Below are 19,535 nucleotides of genomic sequence, written 5' to 3' on the forward strand. Positions count from 1 at the left end.
TGAGCCCCCCCAGCTCTCCCGGCCTGGCCTCCCAGCAGAGCTGTTCCAGCCCTCGGAGCGTTGCTGGGGCCTCCTCCGGCCCCGCTCCAGCAGGTCCATGTCTCTCCTGTGCCGAGGGCTCCAGAGCTGGACGCGGCACTGCAGGGGGGTCTCCCCAGAGCGGGGCAGAGGGACAGAATCCCCTCCCTCGCCCTGCTGGCCACGCAGCTTTGGGGGCAGCCCAGGACACGGGTGGCTTCTGGGCTGTGAGCGCACATTGCCGGCTTATGTCCAGCTTTTCACCCACCAGGACCCCCAAGTCCTTCTCCACGGGGCTGCTCTCCATCCCTTCACCCCCAGCCTGTGCTGACACCGGGGGTTGCCCTGACCCAGGTATAATACAAGTTCTTGGTGTTCCTTCAGAGGACTGAACTGGGCAATTGCATTTCAAAACAGAGATGTTGGAGCGGCGTGGGGTTTTTAAGAGGTAGTAGCAACAAAAAGCAGGTGCTTTTCTCTGAGGCAGATCCCTTGGCTGGAGAGGGCCCAGGTTGGAGGCTGGCAAAAATTGAAAGAATCTTTCCCCATCGTGAGGCAGTTTCATCGTGTATTTGCAGTATGATAGAAGAAGAGTAGTTTTGTCTCTTACCTATACCTGAAAGTGTTCCGTTAAAAATAACGTGACAAAGTATGAGCGGCACAACTTGTAAACTAACTATTGAAGAATTTGTAAAGTAATTCCAGTAATTTAAGCCAGAAACAAATGTTCATAATATCTGCTGTTTTCCTATTCAGCTCCGCTTACAGACAGGGGAATGGTTACGAGGAAGAATGCTAGGATTGTGCGATTACTGTGTGTATATTGGAGAGGAACCAAAACTGTGTCATAATTAATTTGAGGATTCGTTTTTTTAGGCTCTGAAACATTTCTAAAAGTCATTATTAATATTTATATCCAGTATCATCTAAAGGATTTGATCAAGCTGAGGGAGGAGCAACGGAAACGCAGCCTCTGCTCTGGAATGCTTACAGTCTCAACTGGCAAGGGTGGGAAGGGGGGGCGGAAATAATCACAAAAAAAGAGATTTAATTCTGCCTAAGTCATCATTTGTGCTACCTACAGGCATTTACATGTCCGCAGTGCCTTCGGCCACGCAGGCCTGGTGTTGATGGGCTCCAGGCCGTTGCAGCAGTATAGATGACAGCAACGGCCCGGGACGGGCTTGCGGTGGTGTGACCCACAGGCTGCAAAGCCGCGGTGGCATCATGGCACTCACGCTGAGCCGTGCCGACTCGGTCCTCTTGACGGCCAGGTGTAATTGCTTTGCATTAAATAGCGTACAGCCTTCGTACCCAGCCGGTGCTTTTAGTTGCCAGACTGTCGCGACTGGGCCGTTTAGATCGCTTAAAGAGCCACCGTCAAAGGCGTTAGCGAAGGTGGTTTTAATGTGATGTTGTAAAAGCGCAGCTTAACAAAGTTCAATGGCAAGGTTCACTGTTAATTACTGTTTGGGAAAATACACAAAGGAAAATTACACTCGAGTTAAAATGATTCACAGAGAGACCAGAGATAAAACGGTAAGGAGGACCCTCCCGCTGAGTCACAAGGTTCAGAACGGACCCCCTTGCTTTCTAAACTCTGTCTCAGAGAGGAGTCTAGGTGCGGCTGGATCCAGACTTAGTCCTAGACTTGGTCAATGGTTTATGTCTCAAGGATCACAGATGTATGTTGCATTAGCATCAATTCAGCATGCAGTCGAAGTTACCAAGGCAAGATCAAGGTTATCGTACTGCGGGGTTATGCGCAGTATCAGTTGCTTACCAAAGATCCGCCATTGGTAAAAGACCTCTCTGCCTCGAGGAGCAGCCTTGAGAGGTGTCCCAGCTCAAAGGGAGATCACCGGCGGGCAGCCACGCTGGCTGGCCGGGAGGGCTCAGAGAAGGCTCACGTAGGCCATCATGTTTATGGGATAAAGTGGTTTGCTCATAGTCAAATTACATACGGTGGAAAAAAGTATTGCATGAGGCTCCTTCTACCCGCAGCTTGCTTTGTTCCTTGACGTCTTGGAAAAGCCACCCGTTATTCGTGTGTCAGTCGTGTGACCGGTGTTCCAGGCTCACGTGCATCGATGCTCACTGAGTCACTCTGCTCCTTTGTGGGTTTTCAGAGAAGGGATTGAAACTAGAGGAGTGCACGGCTCAGGCCCTCACCTCCTCCGGAGCCTGCACCGAACCACCGCCAGTCTGGCCAGCGGGTCCACAGCACACGGACGTGCTTTGGGAATGCGTCGCAATGTCTGTGCTTATTCGGCATTCAGTGGAAGAACTGAATGAGTTTGTTTACAGTGTCGAGGCAAATCTAAAATTATTTAGGCTTCCATTTATTTCCAGTCTTGTTCAGCTCCGAAGCTGTTTGCCTGAGATCATCTATAAATATTTTCACAATGGAAAAGAGAGTTGAAGTGCTTCGGTTTTGGAGAGGGGCTGGTTAGACCTGCAGCAAAATTATGGTAACGTCATTTTCTTTGAAATTAAAATGTGTGGAAGAAGTTATGGATAACTGAAGTAAAAAAGAAAGTGGCAGTCAAAATGAAGAAAGGTTAAGTGATTTTTGAAAGGTTTCACTTGCTGACTTACCAAACAACTGAATATTAGTTTAGTTTCTATAAATTGGGAGTATATTGCGCTTCTGAGACAAAATTAACTCAGCCTAGTATGTGAAAATGTACTCCGTTTCCTGCAAATACACCTTTCCTATTAAACTCATGTTAATTTTTGTTTAGAAATAAAAATATGCTCTCTATCATCATTCTAGATTAGATACATAATGCAGATAAAAACATTCAGATCCTGCCATTTGCAAAAATTGTATTGCAGAGCATAGAAACTGCCTTGTGATTTCCTGCAGACGTGATCCCTCATTACCATGATTGTAATTAGTCGTTCCGATGCGTTTTTCATCTTCAAGGCACTTTACAAACATGAGGTAACTCATGCTCATTTCAGTCCTCTTCCCTAGATAAATAATATTATGAACCCTGTTGTAAAACGGAGGAAAATCAAGAGAAGGGGTCAAACATCACATGGAGCTGTAAGGAGAAGTTACTGTAGGTACCAGGCTCTACCCCACGTGAGCATCTGTGGCCTTTCTGTCTTAAATTAGGTCACCGCTCAGTCTCTGTTTGCCCAAGCATCTGCCCATTTGTTTTCTTTGGGGCTCAAATCTCCTTTCCCTCGCTCAGCCATACCGCTGTAGTTTCTGGCCCATATTTTCTCTTTACTTCGCTCCCTTACTTCGAGAGCATAAATCTCTGTCCTTTCTCCCTGCAATCTCCAATAACTGTTTTTCCTTTTGCAGCTCCTCATCTCCTCCACCATCAGCAGCTCCCTGTCTCTTCTGGCTGCTGCCTTCCATCCCGTCCCTCTCAGTCTGCCAGGACGATCTTTCAGTCCGTCCTTGGGTTTGCGGAACAGGTGCCCTCCGCTTGAAAATTGGCTCCTCATTCCCAGGCAGGAGCAGGAACGGAGAGCAAAACCGGTGGAATCTGAGCCACGTCTTGCTTTTGTGGCATTGGCGTGTTACACGTCGGGGGAGATTTACTAAATGTTCAGCCTGGCTGGGCTCCAAATTGCAAGTTCTAGGGGAAAAAACGGTATTCTAGGTGCCAGTCTGGTGTTTGTGCCACTAAATCATGGGTAGCTGTGGCCTGCTTGACTCCTCAGCCGGTGCTGGTAGCAGTCGTGGTCATACTGACAGTCATATGAACCCTTAATGTTTAACTCTTATTTTTAAATCGCTGTCTAGAACTAGGGATTTTCCTAGTCTTATTTTTTTCCAAGTTTTCCTGAAATACTAATAAATGTGATTTCAATTTGCAGATCAAAAGACAAATAAAAGTTACCCAACATTGAGTTTGGGCTTTGAGTGGTGGGATTTCATTTGTGTGTTTTAGGAGGCTTATGGTTTTCGGGGGGTCTTGGGAGGTAAAATATTTCTTGTTCATGCAGTGCGTTAAAGAGGATGGGGTTGGGGGGTCTGTACGGGATGGATGCAGGAGTCAGTTGCATGCACCATTCCCCTTCTCTCTCCCCAGCATCCAGCTCCCACTCTCTTTGGAATTTGTGGTGCTTCATCTCAAACGCTTCATTCCGAAAGGTGGATGTCTTCAGGGAGCGATGGGGAAGTGTGTGTTCAGCCCTTTTCCTAAGCCCTCCTTCACCTGTCTGCTCTTTGCAGCTGCAGCCATCGCAGTATTTCACCAGGGCAAGGCACACTGATGCTAGGAGGAGAATTAGGTGGTGTGGATGGGGATTTAAATTTAAGATGAAGGGTAATACGAACCAAATGGATTTATAACTCATTCCAAAACTCATTTTTTTAATAAAGAGAGGTCAGCAGTGCCAGACAAATTTCAGCAGCAGAGGCAGATCATCATGTTTGATCTTACATAGCCTGGCGTGATAATTTAATCACACCTCAAACCAGGTGGGTTTGAGTCATTCTTTATGTTTAGAGTAGAAAAAAATTAAAAATACACATTTAAAAACGTTCTTGCTGCTCCTCATTAAGATTGTTGGCTTCTGAAGAGCTGAAGGATATTGTTAAATTTCTTTGGGTCAGTTGAGACGGCTGCTGAATTTCATGGCTGAAGAACAAGAGAGGAAAAAGAACCAATGGAAATATAATGAATATTTGTTCAAAGCAATATGTGCAAATTGCCTGTCCTGTCTAATACAGATTATAGATATTAGAGGGAGGGAGAGGTGATTATGAACTATACTCCATCAACAGCATTTATCCAAAGTCCTAGGTTCTGGGTTTCTTTGTGGGCAGGCCGTGTTTACACGTTATCGGATATCTAGTTGGCCTATCAGGAATCGTTCTATTTCTGAAGCAATTTGATCATTTTGCTTGATTTGCATCAAATAAAGACATGTGGTTAATGCTGCCACAGCTATTTGGCACATCAGATGCACAGTGTTTTTCATGTGACACAATGCATTTTGTTGTGTTTTATTAAGATTTATTTTATTCCAATGTTGTTGTTTAATCAAGGTATGTCATTTGGGTTTTTTATTGTTGTTCTGTGATTTTTTTTTTTCCAACAGATGTGGGAAGAGGCCATTGCCTTGGGTAAAGAACTTGCAGAACAGTATGAGAATGAAATGTTTGATTATGAACAACTCAGTGAACTGCTGGTAGGTTTTTTTAATGACATAGACACTGCAACAATTATTTCAGATTTTAATTTCTAGGCTTTTAAAATTATATTGATAATCTTTCTTATGACAGTAAAATGCAGAAATAGGTGCCCAATAGATTGGCTTTGTTGGACAAATGTTGGTTAACTGGCTACCACTGGAGTGCCTGAAAAAATACAATTTTTTTATTTTAGTTAAAAGAAAAATATTTCGGTAATGTTAAGCTGATTTATTTGGAGTATAAAAGGAAATTTGGAATTTAAATATAAATGGGAACATGAAAAAATCCCCATTCTCTCTCAAGTGTCTTTCCATATTCACGTTTCTTTTTTTAGGTATGAATAATCCCCAGGCATTCATGTCTAGAGTCAGTTATTTTTGCCCTGACGTTACCCATTCATTATGCCTGCAGTCTTCTTTTTCTGCTGCTCTTCTCCAAAGAGATAAATGGCAACTTTCACTGTCCCTCCGAACTTCTCAACCGTTTTCACAGGAGTTGGGACATGATTCCAGTTTGGTTCTGAAAATTCTTGGCTTTCAGGTGTTTGGTACACTTTTTCCTTTGCACTCACCGGAGTAGATCATCCTTAATTTCTTTGAACTGTTTACCTGCTTTATCCCAGTCTATCTGAGCTGGGCATTAACACGGTGCCATTGCACCCGCTTTCTCCACTGACACTGACGCTCAGTGTGAGATTGGCTTGGAGCCATTTCCTCAGAAGCATCTCCAGCCCCATCTCCCCAGATCCTCCTTTCTTGGGGAGGAAAGAATGAAGGTAAATACCGCTCCTCTCCATTTTACGGTTTCTTCACTCCTTTACATGTTGTTATTTTTTTTGTCCATCGTTCTGTCCTCCAGCTCTCTAGAGCTGAATTTGTATCCCTTTTTGATGGTCGTCCTTTAGTGGCATTTGAACTGGTTTTAGTGCCAGACTGTATTGATTTGCCTAACAAATCTGGAGCCTGGTTTCGTGTTGCTGTGTACTGCAGGAAGTGAGGATTTCTCAGGTGCCGTGCTATGCCAGGTGAGTGGTCCTTGGCCTGCTGCCTGTGCCGCTGTCAGCAGGGCTGCGTTCAACAGAGAATATTCTTCATCTCAATATAAAAGGAATCTGGTAGAGATTGTTCCTCAGCTAGAAATAATTCTCATGTGTCAGATATGATTATTCACCTGTGGGTAGCTACTCTTCGAGTCCCTCATTTTCAATTTTCCATCTCCTTTATGCTTGAAGATGGGAACATGAACAGCTTTTGTCACGGAGGCAACCACTCTTTACTTACCATACTGCATCCATTTCTGGAGCAGAAGTGTGAATTTGCACTTTGTACATTGTAGCTGATGGACAATAATACCGAGTTATGTATTTTTTCCCATTTCTCTTGTGCAGTAAATATGTTGTTGTTTACATTAAATCACATCATTCCAGGCAGTGTTATAAACCCGGTATGGTGCATCTGCATGTGGAAACAGAGTCTCTCCCTCTTCTATCTAATAGGGGAAACTCAAAACTTTCAATTCTCAGGTCAAACAGCTGAGTTTACCTGCTCTTTATCAAACAGGAGAAACAGAGAGAGATGTCACAAAGTTGGTACCAGTGTGCATTGGGCATTCATCCCTAATGAGGCAAAGATCAAAATTCACGCTCCTGTATGAGTCAGGTCTCGCATACCCCATCGGCTTTTCTTGTTGCTGTCACTGAATAGCATTAGCATGCTAGCTCTTCTTTTTTTTCCCCCACAATAAAATTTAAAAGTTTTTTGTTACTTTCTGTTCTCCCTATTGTCTCTTTTGTCCAAGAAATATTAAACATTAGACACTAAGACAATTCACAAATGACAAAATAGTTTCGCTACAGGTGAACTGAGAAATGTACAGCAGATCTGTGTCTTTGTAGTCTTCTTGCCATTTACTGTTCTCTGTCGTAGGGTAACGGTAATAAACCTGCCCTCAAATCAGAATTCATTCTCTCACAGAAAGTAACAGATTAAAATAAACTAATGAACAGATTGTCTGAAGCTGCGTATTTGGTATTATTTCATCATTTGAGATAAAGAAGGATTCCACTTTGAAAACAGATGGCATCTGACACGCATGTATTTATTCCAAAAGTTCTATTTTTCTGCAATTCTCAGCTGCATGCTTTCCACACGTAAATAAATAGTTGTAAATACGGAAAAGAAATAGGAGAAAAATGTAATGAAATGTAATAACTGAAAACTGGAAAGTCAGCACCATCGAGATGAGCTGGCTTTAGCGGTACATGCTTCGTTGTTCCAGTGTTTTGGCATTGGCAGTGTCACAACTGGGAATTCAGGTTGCAATTCTGCCTTGCAAATTCTTGACCTTCATCAAAATTGAGATTCTGGATATGGAATGGTGAGATTCACCAAGATAAGCATAAAAATAATGGCTACAGAGTATTTCAAAATATTAGCATATATCTGATAGAAAAGTGAAGAAAAAGGGGTGAATGAAATATGTACATCCTTAAGTTAGAGATACACATAAAAGAGATCTAGATCTTAAGTATAAGGAATCTCCTTAAAGTTTAGGTCATTAAAATTCCTCCTATTTATTTTGCAGAGAAAGCAAGCCCAGTTCTATGAAAACATTGTGAAAGTGATAAGACCAAAACCAGACTACTTTGCTGTTGGATATTATGGCCAGGGGTTTCCGACATTCATAAGGGTAAGTGTCCACCTTTTTCCACAGACAAAGCAAGGTTTCTTGCTTTGGAAATTTCCCGTCGTTTTAGAGAAAGTACATTATCATATGTCAGTGTGTTATTTACAATCTACCTAACTTTGATGGTTGGTTTTGTAGGTGTAGAAAACAAACATTCGTTTTCTCTTTCCAGTTTCTATTATAGAATAGTTGAATTTTAGTAGAGAAGCTTTTTCTTCAAACATATCCGATACTTTATACTTCTTCAGGGTATCGCTAGAAATGAAGATACACCACCCAATCCATAAATCAGGGTAATAACCAGCACCATCTGAAACGGTGACATTTTTGCCTGACAGGTAGATACAGATGTAGATACAGATATATGGGCATGGTAGAGAAGCCTTTTGTATGTGACCATGTTTTCATGTGAGTGTCCTTTCCAGCATAGTCACTAAAATGAAGTTGAATATCAGAGATGTGTGTGCTACCTTTAAAAGCAATCTTGTATCATTGATTTTCAAGAGTCAATTTAAAACATACATCATGTGGTTGATGCCGGTACTGTGAGTCAAATAAAAGGTTAGATTTTTTCCACCAACACCAGGGTTGTTACGGAGTCAAATTAGTGGCTAAAGAAGGGTGGGGATTTAACACATCTGAATTGCATCTGTATCATGATTCTCTGGACTCTGGCACTTGCCAGTCAGTGACATGGAAATAACATGTTCGATATTTAGCTGCTGTGCTGCTCCTCCCTGCCTTAAGTGCTGAGGATTTTCAGTTTGGAAAGAGACTCTCTCCAATCCCCTGTGGAAGAGTTACATAGATTAAGGCAGTTCAAGACACAGAAGAATAAAATTATTACTATTATTCTCAGATTATTCTCTGAATCCAGGAGACTCCGAGAGATTTAATCTCAGGCCAGGGGCTGGTAGTAGGATTTCTCTTGGAAATACTCATTTAGGAGATGAGTTCCTGGTTGTAACTGAGTAATACCATGTTCAGTCTCTCAGATTATGTGATAATAAATACTAGGAGCAAGCCCAAGCCTTTGCTGAAGCCTGGCTCGCTGGATAAATCCAGTGAATGCTGATTAAACTGTTTTTTTCAGGTTAATTAATTGTGGTCAGCTGGTCCCCCATGGTGTATTAAAAGTGCATGTAAAATATATATCTCTTTGGTGCATTAAAAGTAAAAAACCAAACATACGGTGATTTCAGAAAAGAATTTGGAGTGATCGTCCCTCATAGAAATCTTATGATCAGATATCCAGACAGAAACAAAAGTATTTGGAGAAGGAGGGAAAGGCTTTCAAAAATCCTGAGTAATAAAACATTTGCTTAGAGTAATCGGGAGTAATCCCATTTGGAAAAAGCCTTCTTTTCCACCAACTACCTAAAGCTCATGTGAAAAAATTGAAATTCTTGAATTGTCTCAAGAAGCAGAAAAGTTTGTGAAATGCAGCTCTGCAAACTGGCAAAGGCATATGTTCGTGACAGGCACAAAGGCGCGGTGGTGCGCAAGCTACCGTGTATATCAGAAGACCAACTCTAAAGAGATGAAATGCGGAAAAGCTGAGAATTACTGTGGTGTTTGAAATACAGGTAAAGTCATGTACATGCAACAGCTTTTATCAAGCATCAAAGAGCAAAAGAATGTTTGCGGTACCAAGTGCACGGAGTGGCCATGGGGCAGTTTGTCTCAGCCTCTAACTCAGCCATGTACTTACATGTACATTCTGGACGAGGGGACCGAGTGCTCCCTCAGTAAGTTTGCAGATGACACCAAGCTGGGTGGGAGTGTTGATCTGCTGGAGGGCAGGAGGGCTCTGCAGAGGGATCTGGACAGGCTGGATCGATGGGCAGAGGCCAACTGTATGAGGTTTAACAAGGCCAAGTGCCGGGTCCTGCACTTCGGCCACAACAACCCCATGCAACACTCCAGGCTTGGGGAGGAGTGGCTGGAGAGCAGCCCGGCGGAAAGGGACCTGGGGGTGCTGGTTGACAGCCGGCTGAGTATAAGCCAGCAGTGTGCCCAGGTGGCCAAGAAGGCCAACAACGTCCTGGCCTGTATCAACAATGGTGTGGCCAGCAGGAGCAGGGCAGGGATCGTGCCCCTGGACTTGGCACTGGTGAGGCTGCACCTTGAATCCTGTGTTCAGTGTTGGGCCCCTCACTACAAGAAGGATGTCAAGGTGCTGGAGCGTGTCCAGAGAAGGGCAACGGAACTGGGGAGGGGTCTGGAGCACAAGTCTGATGAGGAGGGGCTGAGGGAACTGGGGGTGTTCAGTCTGGAGAAGAGGAGGCTGAGGGGAGCCCTCATCGCTCTCTACAACTACCTGAAAGGGGGTTGTGGTGAGGTGGGGGTTGGTGTCTTCTCCCAAGTAACCAGTGATAGGATGAGAGGAAATGGCCTCAAGTTGCACGAGGGGAGGTTTAGATTGGATATTAGGAAAAATGTCTTTATGGAGAGAGTGGTCAAGCATTGGAACAGGCTGCCCAGGGAGATGGTGGAGTCACCATCACTGGAAGTGTTCAAAAAACGTGTGGACATGGCAGTTGGGGACATGGTTTAGTGGGCATGGTGGTGTTGGGTTGATGGTTGAACTTGATGATCTTGAAGGTCTTTTCCAACCTTAATGATTCTGTGATTCTACATGAAAAATGCAGAGAGCACAATGCAATTTTCCCTGTATAGTTAAAGGGATACAGCGCAGAAGAGGTTAGTCTGCTGTATTAATACTGAACTGCTTTTCGCTTCACAGCTGCATGCCTTTTTTTGTAAGTGCAGGCAAACAGTATGCTTTACAAAAGCCTTATGGGTTGGTCAGTTTGTAAAAAATGAGCAATAAACACTCTGAAAATTCTTCTGTTAAGTGCCTTGCTGATTGAGTAAATCCTCAATACAAGATTTTTCTTTTATTATAATTTTTCCAATGAATTACGGGTGTATATATATACATGAACTACAGTTATATATACACTTCTTGGGCATCTGCCCTTATTTTTTTTCCAAAATAGAGAGTATTCTTTCATCTACTGTGCATTTTCAGAAGGCACCATTGCAGAACTAAACCCAACTGGGCAAAGGTATACTATTCCACTTTTCTACCCCTAGTCATAACACCCTATTCCTAACAGGTGCTGTACAATTTTTCCACTGAGTGCTCGTTTTGAGATGAATAATAAGGTTAAGCACAATCAGATGTGTTAATGTTCATATCAAAATTTACTTTAATATATTTGGTCAGTTAAAAATATGCAAGTCATCTTTTACATTTTTCTGCAGAATTTAATGTGCTTGTTCAGTACATAAATAGTCTATATATATAGACTATAAAATATGTCTTAATTTTCTTTATTTTTAAAAGAAGAAACGAATATTTAGAAATAAAATATACTTAATGATTTGAAAGTTATGCTGTGTGCAGACAACTGTACAATGACAAAAATTTAATAGACTAATATGAAGTCTGGGGTGTATCAGTCTTTCTAAAAGAGTCAGTATCTTTGGAGTTCCTTCCTAAGATCGGCATTGTTTTCTGTTTATACTTTTGTCTGCTACTCTTGCTTCCTCATGTCAATGCCTTTTAAGAAATGTTTGTGTATAAATAGCTTAATTCTGTTTATTTACATTCATTCCACCATTAGCTGTGGAAGATGGATGTGAGGAATTACAGAAGGAGATCTTGGATTTGGTAGAGGACATAATTTGTCTTAATACATTTTCAATGGGCACCTATTTTATAGACCCTTGAAATCATGTATTTGGATCTTGTTGAATTTAATGTGCTTTATACATGTGCCTGCAGGTAAGCACGTGCTAAATGTTGACAGTACTGAATTGGAGGTAGGGAAATCCATTTGTGCTTTATTGAATTGGCGTAAAATCTTTTCTAAGCCATTGATTATATCATAGTGTGAGGAATGTAAAATATCTCACTTAACACAATTGGAGTCAATGCTTCTGAGATCCCAGTTCATTACTGAGGATACTGGTATTAGGATTTCACCTCTCGATTTGTTTGCAGAATAAAGTCTTTATTTACCGGGGAAAGGAGTATGAACGCCGTGAAGACTTCGAAGCAAGGTTATTGACTCAGTTTCCAAATGCAGAAAAAATGAAAACGACATCTCCACCAGGCGATGACATTAAAAACTCCTCCGGCCAGTGTATCCTTAGGTTGTACAGCAGCTCCTGCAGCTGCACAGATCAAGGATTTATGGTCAACACAAGCAGGAGACTTGCACTTCTGCCTTTATGGGTGTAATACATTAAATTTGTTGTTCTGTCCTTTCTTTGCGTTCCCGTTGAGCTGCCTGTTCTGCATGATTGAAATTCACTTTTCAGTTCTTAACCCCTGAATTCAGATATTCAGTGCTTTACTGTAAAGCCAAAACTGGATTTACCATCTAAATTTCACAGGCCAGTGTCAGAACAAATCGTGAGGTGAGTTTGGATTGGTTTTGCAGTTTTATCAGTCTCCCTTATAACATTTAAACTAGTTCTTGTTGTTGTATAACAAATCTGTACACAGCCAAGGAGGGTAGTAGTTACGAGGACATTCCATGGGTATTCTTAGTATTAGCAGAGATTCCATCCAACCCACTGGAAAACAATGATCCCATAAGCATTTTATATTTATGCATAAACTTTTTTCTAGTAATAGAGTTTAGCAGCAATTCCTAAACAGATAGCATTTCATTTTGATTGTGCTTTTCCTTTTTTCAGTTTCTATAGGGTGAATGAAGTCCAGCGGTTTGAGTATTCACGCCCTGTTCGAAAAGGAGAGAAAAACCCAGACAATGAATTTGCGGTAAAAAAAAAAAGACAGAAAATGGAGTACTTTTGGGTTTTGCTTGGTTATTCCCCTTCATTTTGAGAATTTGAACCATTCATTATGGTTAGGTTGTTGAAAAATATATACTAGGTTTAAATGTGATTAAGAATTCAATTAAACCAATTTAGCATGTCCTGGTTTATACCAATAAAAAATGGCAAAAGATGTATTTATTTTGGTAAAAACCAACTATTTTCAGAAAGAAGTTTAAAATAGTTATACCTGAAAAGATATATCTTCCCAATACTTGTCTTGCCCTGAAGATTCTAGTCAGGCATCTTCTAAAAACTTTTTTGCACCAATACCTTTTTTTTTTAATTTTTTTTTTTTTACTAAACCATGTTTCATCTAATGGTCAATAAAACTCCCTTTGAGCACAGCTTGTATTCATCAAAACACTTGCAAGAGGTTACATCAAGTTGATTGACTTTTTTTTTTATAGACACCATTTTATTCACAGGGATTCTAGTGGCCGTGGGTAGCGGTACCATAGTAGTAGTAATTAAAGTAATATATCAATGCATCATTTCTTGAGCAAAGAACTTCATTTTCTGTGTAGGAGCAGGCTCTAATCTAATCAATGTGCCAATAAATGTCGAGTATTTGGTTTCCTACAGCTAAGACTGGCTATTCCTTCAGGGACTCCTTTAGTGTCTTTGGCTTCTCATGGTGGCTATTATATCAAAAATTGCTAATTTGCTAATCTACATGAGTTTAGCTGAAGAGGTAGGAAACTCTCTTTTTCTAAAACCATAACGCTAAAGAGTGCTTCAGTTTACAAAATATTTTAACTATAGATAACAAAATTTAGGTACATCTAAATCACTTTGAAAGCTCCTCTTCTGTTAATGGAAGATGGAATAAATTCTGTTTTAAAAAAGCCTCATAATAAATAAGGTGAATTACCAACATATGCTGGTTTTAAAAAGCCAGATCAAGAGATGTCTTTGACATGGGTTATGAACCAAATACACACGTGTGAAGGAAGAGAGGTTAAATGATGCATACGTAAATTCAAACCAGTGAGGATGTGCTACACCGAAGCTGTTGCAGTTTACAGCTCAGATGAAATTACAGAATCACAAATCCAGGTCGGGACCTGCAGCTCTGGATGGGATCCTGGCGGGGCTCAGGGCCAGCTCCGGGTCAGACCCGGCTGCCCAGGGCTTTACCCCAGTGGGTCTTGAAATCTCCGAGGATGGGGATGGCGCAGCCTCCCCCAGGAACTCGTCCCTCCGCTCCTCCGCTCTCCTGGGCAAGAAGCTTTCCCATATCAAGGTGCTGTGGTTTTGTGGAGAATGGCCCTTGAAAGCTCTAGAAGTTACGTGGGAAAAATGACAGTTCAGTAAAGCAGGTGGATCTTTTACCTGGTGGTGTCCTTCGGTAAGAGAGCAGTTGTTCTCTGCTAAATCATGTATCAGATTTAAACGGGCGCCACTCCATCATCTCCCCAAGCAGATTCCATTTGCGATTTCCCCTGGCTCCGTAATGTCTGTCGTACTGCAGTTCCTTTTCCCGATGATAATATTTTAAGGCTTTGCTTAAGATAAAAACTATCAATCTGATAACGTGATGTTATGTTCTATTTGTAGAATATGTGGATTGAGAGAACCGTCTATGTGACAGCATATAAATTACCGGGGATTCTGAGGTGGTTTGAAGTCAAATCAGTTTTCATGGTAAGATCAATTTGGCTTTATTGAGATTGCATGAAAGAACGGGGCTCTTATACAGCCAGGGAGCATTTGTATTTCTGTATGACTGTGCTTCAGTCTGTGAACAAGCAATCAGCGTGGCTGTATCTGGCATCCTAAGACGAGGGAACTCGCGACTCGGGTGATGCTTTTCCACTTCTCAGAGAAGGAGATGCAGGCTGACTCTTCCAGGCCTTTAGGGCAAGGTCCGATCAAGTGCTTGAAGTACTTTTACAAAGTATTTCTGGCTTTCAGCAGGTGAGCCATTGCAGCCTGTGGCGTAAGCTGTGTGCCTAAAATGAAGAGGGACCTGAGGTGTTTTAGGGGAACCCTGCTACATCAAAATGAAACTGAATTTTAGAAAAGAGGATTTGGGTATTTTGATTGTAATTTATTCAAAATATACCACAAATCAAATGCATTGTCTGTGTCTGCATCTCTTCTCTACTTACCATTTGTGATTAAAAGTTGGTTTTATTTCTTCTCCATAGTTAGCTAAAATATACCCTAGCAACCTCACAGAGTAAATCCAAATTACGCATTTCTCTGTTCTACCATTTAGACTGTTTAGATAAGACATATCCATTAAAGGCCTTTAAGATTAAATTATTCTTACGCAGCTGTAATTTTTAAGTAGCAATAAAAACATTGTTACTGCAGTTTTTAAATCTCTCTTGTGAGGCTTATTTTTAAAGGAAAAGAACAATTTGCATCTGATTAATTAAAACGTTTTTCATTGCTCCATTGAGGTTATGTTGGACAGTTGTATTTAGATGAACAGAAGTAATGCAGAAAATTACTATGGTATCTATAGTAACAGAATATGAATGTGACGTTTGACAGTAATAGGCAGCTGAATAAAACACATTGAATTTTTAATGAATTTTGTATTTTCAATATAATTCTGATAGAGAAGATTGTATTTATCTTCATGATTGCAAAAAGTGTTGTTTATAAAGGCTGGCAAATCTGATGAAAGTCTCTTTTCCTTACGAGTTAAGAGCACAGTCTGACAGGCTGCTTTATGCAGGCAATTTGTCTACACGCACCTTTAGGGCTGTGCTTGTCGTGGAAATGTGCATAAATCCTGGGAGAGTGCTTTCTATAAGCTTGTTGTAAGTAAGGATTATATTAGTCACATAGCTGAAAAATGATACCAGAATGGAACTTAATAATATGTGGGAAGACAGCAACAGATAACTTTTGACCTAGCTCAGGCATAGTTACTACAAAAGTGGTATTGACTTTCTTCAAGACTCCTGTCAGCTAAAATGCTGGGAGCACGATCATGAGGTTCACATCCCTGTAATGCTAAATTTTGATTATGGATACAGGTATTATTGATGTTTTACTAAATATGATGAATTAAAGTAGCTTTGCACATTTCATATTTTATCGATGGAATTAGAATATCTTTAAAGGAAGATGTGAGATCATATCAAATCAGTGCTGGGAGAGAACTGGGTAATTTAATAAATGCAGTGTATTATGTTACATAACCTAAAGGAACACACATAATTTCCTTAAATTTATTTGATTTTTAAATTCCTTCTGAGTACTTGTATTTAAACCTTTTCAATCTGTTCATTACCTGCTAGGAATTTGTTGTTCACATTCATTATTCTGTATCTGATTTGCTTTAGCTGGGCACAAATAGTTGCAGGGGAAAAATTCGCTGAGGCCAGCCAGTGAATTAGAAACAGGATTTTGAATTACACTTGGTTTTGAAAAGCACAAATACTAATCTCTGTTTTGTTTTTGTTTTGATGTTTAATGTTTTAGTGTTGCAAGTGTATCAGGAGCGTGTAATTTCTGTTTGCCATGAATAGATTGTGTAGTGGCCAGAGTTAGCAAGCTACTTGGAACAGGGCTTATAATTTACAAGCATAGATAGCTTTAATAAATAGCTTTCGGTAAGATCCAAAGCACAGTTTATAGTAGTAGGATGGGAACTGCAGTCCTCCATCTGCTTTGAAAAAATTAGAGGGAGGATTATAAGAGTAGTAGAAGAAAGGAGAATGAGAAAGAAAACCGTGATTGCTGATACAGAAGAGTCAAAAACTGTGTCTGTCAGCTCAATGAGTGCTAATTTCTGTAGATATTCAAGAGCTTTAAAAGCAATGGTTCATCAACAAATTATTGCATAGTTATAAGCCCATTAATACAAATGACAGAATCCTAAATTTAGCAGACGATGTTCACAACAGTTCTCGCCGAATCAGATGTTGAACGTGGTCTTACTTCCCCAGTCCAAATTTCACTCATAGCACGTTCAGCTCTGAAGGGCGGTCGGCATCTGTCTGCCCGAGCCGGGTCTGCTCCGCGGCCACGGCAGAAACATTAGGCTCGTTACCTGCCTTCCGGAATAATTCACCAGGCATACCTTTAAAAATGCTAATTAAAACATCCTTGAGGTAATCAGATGGCAGGTGTAAGAGTAACAACTAAAGAGATTTGATTATAAGTGGTTCTCAGAAACATGGTAAGCAACTGATAGCCAGGTAGAAGTGCTGCTTTGTTTATGTAGCATTTATGTAAATTGGGGTGTAATCAAATACACACTTGCATTTTCTTCACAGGCCTCAATTAACCTTCCTTTTCTATTCCTACCACGTCATTTTTTTAATGTAAGTAGGCTATGACTTCAGCCTTCCAGTGAGGACTGTCTTTACTGTGGGTTGCTGCAAGTCAGTTGTTTTTATCCCTTTTACTAATTGTACATGTTGCAGCAACATTTTAAAGATTTTAATACCGTTTTCTCAATATGAGCAACTGTCGTTTTGAAAGACACGGGATCTGGTCGTAAATAATAGTTGGAGGTCAGTCAATTAAAAGAAAGCAAGTTTTACGCAGTGTAAGAGCTAATTCACCCCATGAAAACATCTGAGGAGCTCTCTTGATTGATGTCCAGGCTATGTGAGAAAGAAAATTTCTTCCTTCAGTTATCGACATTCAGATGAAGAAAATGTGACCTCGTGGGAAAAAGCACAGCAGATAGCTTAGAAGTCATCTCTTCAACATATTAAACTCCATTTCCTTGGAAATACACCAAAATAATCGCTGCAAAAATATCTTCTTGATTTTTGAGCTGCTCAGGATTACATTTGCCATCGGAAAATCCACATTAAGTTATCATTTCTTTCTTACTGGTACATTAAGCTGGATCTTCTTTGTACTGCTAAAACTCACCGACTTGTAATCTCTGATGTTCTCCATAATCCTCCAAAAACCTCACGTGGTTTCTGTCAGAGCCTTTCTAAATGTTGTGGTGCCGTGCCGAGATGCAATCCGTCCTACAGCAGTGAAATGCATTTAACTTTCTCCACTGATACTGTTGTATCAGTTACCGCAGTCTATAGATACCAAATATCTAAATGCCTGAAACCACCCTTTCTGTTAATTATTGATTAAAATATCTCTTGTTCTGAAATCCCTGAAACATTTCTAATTGTGGTGGTTTGGTGAACAGCCAGTTCTGTGGCAGGTTAAAAACTCTGCTTCTTGATTAAAACCTCCTTCTGTTTTTATTTTAGGTTGAAATTAGTCCACTGGAAAATGCAATAGAAACCATGCAGCTGACAAATGATAAGATCAATAATATGGTTCAACAGCATTTAAATGATCCAAATCTACCCATTAACCCTCTCTCGATGCTACTTAACGGCATTGTGGATCCTGCAGTCATGGGAGGGTTCACAAACTATGAGAAGGTAATGTCAAAATTATCTGTCCTGAGTGCTTCACCTCTCTGAGCCTGGGCTCTCCCGGAGTGCTGCAGGACGTACGTGTGTATTTGTATATAAACACGACGTGAGCTTCTCCTCATACGTGCTTTGTAGAACGTTGCTTAAAACCATTTTTAATGTCTTTCTGGTGTTTATGGATACATTTTTGCCTTTCTACACTTGAAGTAAGAGTTGATATGTTTAGCAGCAAGAGTACTTACGGAGGTACATGGTGGACAGTTGCTTACTAGAGTTAGACACTGAGGCTGATGGCATTGCCAGTGTGTGCTCTTGTGCGCTTGGACATCGGAGCTGAAGCAGGAATTTCTGGGTGAACTTCAACGACCAAAGTAACCGATTGCAATTCTCTCCTTTGCTTCCAAATGCAAATGTTTTTAAAGGATTAATCAAATGGTAGAGACTTCTGAGGTACCGGTCAGTTGCAAGTATGTCTGGATAATCTTAACTGCATGTTGCAACATTAGCTTTTAAAGTTATATGGGATGAGATATTAACATTGGGAAACTATAAAGACTGTAGCTGTTTCTATGTTGTGAATAGTAATCGTATTCAGCTAGCACACACAAGCAACATGTATTTTGTAACATAAATGGAGAAGGTGTATGCAAACTGGCATGTTGCTGTATCCATCCGCTTATGTCCTTCTGTAACTCTCATCCATTTCATCTACCAAAATTTCTTGTGTCCTGGGAACTGCTAAAAAGCCATTTCAGAGATGTGTCAAAGTCCTCTGGAAGGTTGCCCACATGATTTGGTCTTGATCACCATGTGCTCATCTGCCCACTTTATTGCTCAGGGAAGACTGATGTCTTAATCTTAAAACATTGTTAAATTCAGTATCCTTTCCCTATATTTTCATTTGTATTTGTAGCTATTACTGCTATTTTGCAGAACTTCTGGGTTGATTCATTTATCTTTGCTATGGGTAATTCTTCCATGGTGGATGTTGATTCATTTTCTGAAATAACTGCTCATTTCTCTCTCTTGACCAGGCATTTTTTACTGAAAAATATATGCACGAGCATCCAGAAGATCATGACAAGATTGAAAAACTGAAGGATCTGATCGCTTGGCAGGTAAAAAATGTTGAGTCAGGCTGGTAGGGGCCAGCTGCTATACAAAGACAGTTTAGCGTCACTTTTGAGAAAATTCAGACATTAAACTATTCACCCTGAGTACACTTCTTTGCCATTTAAAACTGTCTTGGAACTTGAGCTAAAGTTAATCTTTTTAAATCTGACATAATTTGTCATTTGATAAACCTGCAAGGAACAAACATGATCAACATTTTTGGTTTTTTTTTTGGGTAACCATAACACAGTGAAAATATCCCATCTATATCAAATGAGAAAATATTTTGTAATAATGTTGGTTAGCATTATTGGCAATTTAGTTTTGCATTTAAT

General features: G+C 40.6%; 1 protein-coding gene across 10 annotated transcripts in view; it reads left to right on the plus strand.

Annotated features, from left to right (window-relative positions):
• The window catches only part of DOCK1 (dedicator of cytokinesis 1), a gene marked incomplete at its 3' end in the record, with an annotated part of 322,821 nt that overhangs the window by 270,051 nt on the left and 33,235 nt on the right, over positions 1–19,535 (plus strand). For 9 of the 10 annotated variants that reach the window (XM_082001997.1, XM_082002000.1, XM_082002001.1 and 6 more), the window contains 8 exons: positions 5,089–5,178; positions 7,766–7,870; positions 11,880–12,021; positions 12,220–12,298; positions 12,581–12,665; positions 14,282–14,368; positions 17,917–18,093; positions 19,122–19,205. In XM_082001997.1, coding sequence (XP_081858123.1) covers positions 5,089–5,178; positions 7,766–7,870; positions 11,880–12,021; positions 12,220–12,298; positions 12,581–12,665; positions 14,282–14,368; positions 17,917–18,093; positions 19,122–19,205 — 849 coding nt within the window. The remainder of the gene's footprint in view (positions 1–5,088; positions 5,179–7,765; positions 7,871–11,879; positions 12,022–12,219; positions 12,299–12,580; positions 12,666–14,281; positions 14,369–17,916; positions 18,094–19,121; positions 19,206–19,535) is intronic. The other variant, XM_082002006.1, reaches the window with a different exon arrangement.

This window comes from Phaethon aethereus (assembly GCF_964289735.1).
Source record: "Phaethon aethereus genome assembly, chromosome: 7".
In the NCBI taxonomy this organism is placed as follows: domain Eukaryota; kingdom Metazoa; phylum Chordata; class Aves; order Phaethontiformes; family Phaethontidae; genus Phaethon; species Phaethon aethereus.